Source organism: Strongylocentrotus purpuratus, unplaced genomic scaffold, assembly GCF_000002235.5.
Source record: "Strongylocentrotus purpuratus isolate Spur 01 unplaced genomic scaffold, Spur_5.0 spur5_scaffold_6, whole genome shotgun sequence".
NCBI lineage: Eukaryota > Metazoa > Echinodermata > Echinoidea > Camarodonta > Strongylocentrotidae > Strongylocentrotus > Strongylocentrotus purpuratus.
In genome coordinates, this window is record NW_022145612.1 from 10397700 (window position 1) to 10403978 (window position 6279).

A 6279-nucleotide genomic window follows, 5' to 3' on the forward strand; every position below is an offset into this window, starting at 1 on the left:
AGGGAGGGAACATGCTACGCGTTCCCTAAAAAACACTGAGTGGGGGAGGGGGGGGCCTACCCACAAGGCGCGACAGGCCAATTTTTCAGCTCACGAGTCGATATATTTCAACTAGAGAAGCGCAGCAAAACACTAGCCATCGATCGGGGAGAAAGTATTTTATTTTTGATTAAAATCACCTGATATTCGGGCATCCGCCATCTCATATTCGGACAACTTTGACGTCCGTTAATTTGTATAGAAATATCTCGTTCTTGCGTATATTTTTATGACATGATAACATTTTCCATGTATTAAAGTAAGTGTCAACATTTAGACACTCCACCCCCCCCCCCCTCCCCCCGACGATACTGGGTTCCGTACACCTATGCTTGTCTAGCTTAAAGGTCAATCATCTTAAACGTATACCTGTTGATTCTAAGTGCAATGACGCCTGTTACTACATCAAACATTATTATGGATCAATGCTGGGCTGATTTAAGAGCAATTCACTATGTTTATTCGATTTTTGCGTCTCTGGCGATCCTTTATGCTGAGAAAAGTCAGTTGACATTCAGTCTTTGAATTCGAATTGCAATAAATTGCTAGGACTATGACAGGGACGATTCTGATGGTTAATTAGATTAGACATGTTATATAAATAGTATTAAAATGGCAAGCTGGCAAACGGTCATGTTTATATCAAAAGGAAAAATATTAGAATGCATCTAAAATTACTGATATAGGTTTCCTCTAATTTATTCATTTATTTACTCCGTTCGTCATTATAAAATTGTTCTGTGAGTGACATTCTAAAGACCGAATAAATTGGAAACCTAATATTAGTTCTTCAAGGATAATAACACACACAAAAAAAAAAAGCAGATGTTGTCCTCAAAAAGGAAAAGAATTGAACAAGAAAAACACCATAATTATGAAAGAAACCTTAGCGGTATAAGTCCCGCACTCACCTGAACATTTTTTTTAAATAACAATTTTAACGAAAAAAAATATCCTCACGTGATCACGGTTAAATTCTATATTGACTTAAATCGAATATAGATAAACAACAACAACAACTACTACTATTACTACTACTAGTTACGGGAGCTAACCTAGATAGTTGGACCCTGCGGTTGACCACTGTTACAGAAGCGTGTATATAGGGTGTAGCACCTGACGAGGGAGATCGGCGCCATTGAAGGGTACAAGCGGGCAGGGGCGGACTGGGACTAAAAAAAATGGGGGGGTTGGGAAAAGACATGCGATTGTGCTTTGCTGAAGCTTACTTTTTATATTTTCTTTAAAACAGTGTTATTCATAAATTTATAGTAATCAAATGAGTTATCCACCGGCCCTCAGATCAGTTCAACCAGCCCTCAAGTCAAAATATCGAGCGACCCTTGGGGAAAACTCCCAAATTCCACATGGCCAGTCCGCCCCTGCCAGTGAGTATGATGGGTGTTCTGGGTTAGAACAGTAATGAAGCCGCATTTCGAGGAAAAATATTATTTCGAGTTCAAGGTTGTTCTTTTTACGTAGAGCAACTATGATTGCTCGTATATATATTTTTTGTACCAGCAACATGGCTTGTAGCCCCCCACCAAAAAAAAATGTATGCTTACGAATCACTTCACCTTGAACATCCGAACTCCGAAGGATACGTATACAATCGCTACAAATCGTTACTGGTATGGTATATAATTACTCTTGAATGTCCTTTTCCCTGCATGGACGCAAAGTTAAAAATCTAAGAAGAAACACAAGAACAGAGCAAACAAGTCATTTTCTTCTAAAATTGCAAACCCAGAATCCTGCCTTGGTTTATGATCCTCCAAAGGCTTATATAAGCTATAAGCGGGCACGTGCCCCCCCCCCCTCCCTCCCTCCCACCTCCCCGCTCGATACGCCACTGGGTGATTTCAAGTTCGGTGTCGAAAGCTGGTGTTGGTGTTTCAACAGCAACAGCAACAGCAACAGCAACACCGAACTTGAAATCACCCAATGTTTAGATAAATTCTTGGCTCGGACCACGCCCTTCGTATTCCCAGTCAACTAAACCACGAAACAACAACTCTCAGTCATGCTTTAAGCTGTGCTATTCGAAGATTCATTTGATTGCTTTGATTTGATTATAATTATAAAACAAATTGTATCGGAAATTTAATACTTTTAACATGATAATAGATGTCTTTGTATTCGATTCATTTCCCAATCTGGGGCATGGACACACCATTCGTCAAGAGTACTATATTGTCTGTTCGGAGCATGAAGGGCGTTAACTCTGAGAAAAGGTCATTCAGCGCAACTTTAGTACCATACGAAAAACATCTGTTCATCTTGTGAATAAGGCATCTGACCTAAATAAACAGCGACAGATAGATTTTGCTATTATATTTTAAAATTAACCTTAATATGAGTGATATCATATGACGATATTTGCTATCGTCTCTGTTTATTTTGAGCGAAATTTTTATCATTCTTTCAAATTCTATTCAATTCAACCACTTTCTACAAATTTAAGTGTGATAAAATTGGATCAGGTTAACTGAAAGAGCCATCTGTTATGACGTCAGATGCCCTACCCACTTCCATTGTATCTACTTAATACTAAAACACTGAACGGATACTTCGCACAACACAAATATTATATGAATGGGAAGATGATTGTTGTAAAATCATGGAAAAGGACGTTAAGAAAATGTCAAACCATAAAATTAACGCATGAGTGGGGATACACCTTTGAATTCCCTATACAACATGAAAGTTTTTTTTACATTTTGTTCACCTCTAAAAAAAAAAAATCCCTCTATATCTTTTCATTTATTAATAAGGCACGTTAATAAATAGTCATTCAAGATAACCATTTGACAAAATTAATTAGTCGTTGTTTGATAGATTGAATTCTATTGTCAAAATGTCTAGATTCTAATAAGGAGTTGCCCATATACAAGATAATGACGTTCACTCTTTCTTAACTTTAATTGAACCTGATATGGCATGCACAATCACCTTGAACACAATTTTACCCATCATCAGAAAGAAAAACAGTCCAGAAACAAGACATATTATGGCGAAAAATAATACATCTATAAGATTGCGTTCAATAAAATTGAGATCAACAGAAGGCATGCGATATTGGTCTCCGCCATGTTTAATAACATGATCAATCCAAAATGCTGCCTTCTCTGCAGGAGACATTGGTCTATCACGAAACATGGCGGACAAGCGCTGGATATTACGCTTGTAGGAGACCTTGGTGGTGATCTCTCTGAGGGCGCTGTAGATGCTGTCCTCTGTAAGGCTGAGCTTGTCGATGACGGTGCCGATCCTGTGGGCGTCGACCTTGGCTCCGGTGTCGTACTGATCGCTGTAAAGAGGTACGACCGCCATTGGTACGGCGTGGTAGACGGCTTCGTAGAACCCGTTGTTACCTCCGTGGAAAAAGAAGGCACGTGTCTTTGCGTGACCGAGAAGATCGTTCTGAGGCAGCCATGGTGATGTATGTACATTCGAAGGTAGAGAGATACCAGGTGGGATGGTACTTAATTGGAAGATTACCTTTTGAGGAAGACGTCCGAAGGCATTCAAGAAGGTTTCCAGAATTTGGATAGGTATCGTTGTGAGGTAGGTACCGAAAGTGCAAACAATGACGCCATCTTGTCCAGAGCTCTGCATGAAGTCCTGAAGGTCACCTGGGAGTGGAAGGGACGGTCTGGTCGTAAGGCCCCCAACAGGAATCACATTGGGTGGTATGGCGCATGGGAATTCCACTGAAAAATCAGTATTTACCAAGAACAGTTCACTTTGGGCGATCAGTTGAGGAATGGAAGTATACGGGGCAATATTGTATTTGTGTTTAAGTTTGTCGTACTGACTGTGAGAGTATCCGAAAAAGTATTGCATTCTAATATAAGCGAACAAGTTCACCACGCGATTCCTGAAGTTCATTTTGTTGGAGAAACCCGTGCGCATTACTGGTACGAAGGCCAATGAATAGGACAAGGTAGATGAACCGGTGATTGTACATGGTGATGACAGAGCTGATTGAGCAATGTAAGGTATCTGGAGATGTTTAGCTATGAGCATGGGGCACAACCATGTAATATCATAGTACACGACGCTGAAATTAGAACTTCGAAGACGAGACATAATTTCGACGTCGGCTAGTAAAGCGTCGCAGTCAGCCACCGGACCGTCACTCATGATACCGGTTGATCGCATATGAGACTTGAAGACACGATTAGTGAATGCGTTGTATCGCTCGTGAACTGCTTCCACTGGAAAAGCATGGCGGAATATTTCAAACTCGAAGAGGTTGGAATATTTTGGGTCAGTGGCTCGATGGGCGTAAGCATTGCTGATAAGGAACGTTACATTATGTCCCTGTCCAACCAAACGTTCGCCCACAGATGCTGCACATAGAAAATGGCTTCCCTCTCCAAAGATAGCATTCATCAGAATGTTATGCCCACTTGCAAACTGCCCATAAAGAGTAAGAAGTAAAAACGAATGATACCAAACAGAAGCCCCCATCTTGATAGAATAAACAGTTTTCGTATATGGCTCCACTCCACTACGACTGGATGAACACCGGTAACATAATATGAAGCTACATTTTGAAAAATAAACAAATAAACAAAAACAGCATCAGTTGGAAATGGAAGCAAGTGCGCCCCCACCCGTTTCCACCATCTACAAGCGACACGTTTTGTATGGCTAGTCAAAATGGCATGCTTTCGGTTATGAAACTTTTTTCTCCTCCCCCCCCCCCCCATCCCCCCATCCCCCCCCCCCCCCCTCCTCCTCCCATCTTCCAACAACTGAGTAAAATGACCAACAATTTCCCAGACTCTTAATAATTACTTCCATCTGGGATATATATTTGCCCAAGTGAAAACACCCATACACCAGCGATATGAGAGTTAAAACACCTCCCTGTATACACTATGCTTTTGCAATACTTGTTTTTGCGTACCAGCAACTTATTAAATAGGTCAAACCAAGAGTTTGCCCAAAGTAAGAACCATGCAAAATAGAAGAAGAAAAAAAAACACGCAATGAACTACTGTTAATTTCAAACTCACCTTACCACCACTTCCATCATTTGTTTTAAAATATATTTTTCATTGTTTATTATATCATTTTTTTTCTTCCAAATTGGTGTTCAAAATGTTTACCCACAAACAAGGGTAAATTCCATCATACATCGGGCTTTGTATTCGTCATGTATTTTGTTCCAAAATGCCTGCTTTCTTTATTCCATTTGCGCTGGTTTCTTTTTTCAATCATTCGCACCCGAAAACAGGGCAAAGTCCGTTTAGACTTTGCGACGTTGGTCACTATTTTGTTGTAATCCGGGCAACCATTAATGGTGTAGAGACACAGGCAATGCCTTCAACATGGAATAAAATCTTATGATAACAATAGAATTATAGACAGAACAGAAATATTAGTGACTGGATGTAATACAGAGAGAGAGAGAGAGAGAGAGAGAGAGAGAGAGAGAGAGAGAGAGAAAGAGAGAGATAGAGAGAGAGAGTGGAGGAGAGGGTAGGGCATTTAAAAACAGGACTGTTAAGATGACAACGATGATGATGATGATGATGATGATGATGATGATGATGATGATGATGATGATGATGAATGGTGGTGGTAATGATGATGGTGATGCTTATGATGATGATGACGACGATGATGAAGACGATGATGAGGATGGTGGTGTTACGAACCTCATACGTATTCATGTATATGTTAAGTATGCGCATGAGCAGAACGAGGAGGTAACTAGCACTTTTGTGTTACGAACCTTACAATTTTCAATGATGATGATGATGATGATGATGATGATGGCGGTGATGATAATGATGGTTGTGGTGATGATGATCATCATCATTATGATCATGATAATGACGATAATGATGATGGAGATGTCGATGACGATGAGGACGAAGATGATGATATTTATTTCGATAACGATCAGATGATGAAGAGGAGATTTAATTATTATGTTGGTGACGATGATAGAAATGTGCATTTTGTTTCTATCATCCAAACATTTTGCTCTTTCGTATAAGTTTACACCAGATTTGGTTTTATTTTTCATCCCAATTCCATGGTAAAGTAATAATGTATTAATGTTTTTTTGTTTGTGGTTCTGTTGGTGTCTTGTCAAAACCAGAACAAGAACAACGAAATGCGATTTTGCAAAAGGAGTTTTCCAATAGATATTAGGAAAAGTCCAATAATAATGTAAAACGTTAAAAATATTGCGACTCTAAAAACCTTTTTCTTTTTCAT

General features: G+C 39.6%; 1 protein-coding gene across 1 annotated transcript; it reads right to left on the reverse strand.

Annotated features, from left to right (window-relative positions):
* Positions 1–2943: 2943 nt before the first annotated feature.
* LOC581862 (UDP-glucuronosyltransferase 2A1-like) lies at positions 2944–6279 on the reverse strand. Its single transcript, XM_030972959.1, has 2 exons — positions 6200–6279; positions 2944–4462 (listed from the first exon to the last, which is right to left on the reverse strand). Exons 1-2 carry the CDS (start codon positions 6277–6279, stop codon positions 2944–2946), a joined length of 1599 nt encoding a protein of 532 aa, XP_030828819.1.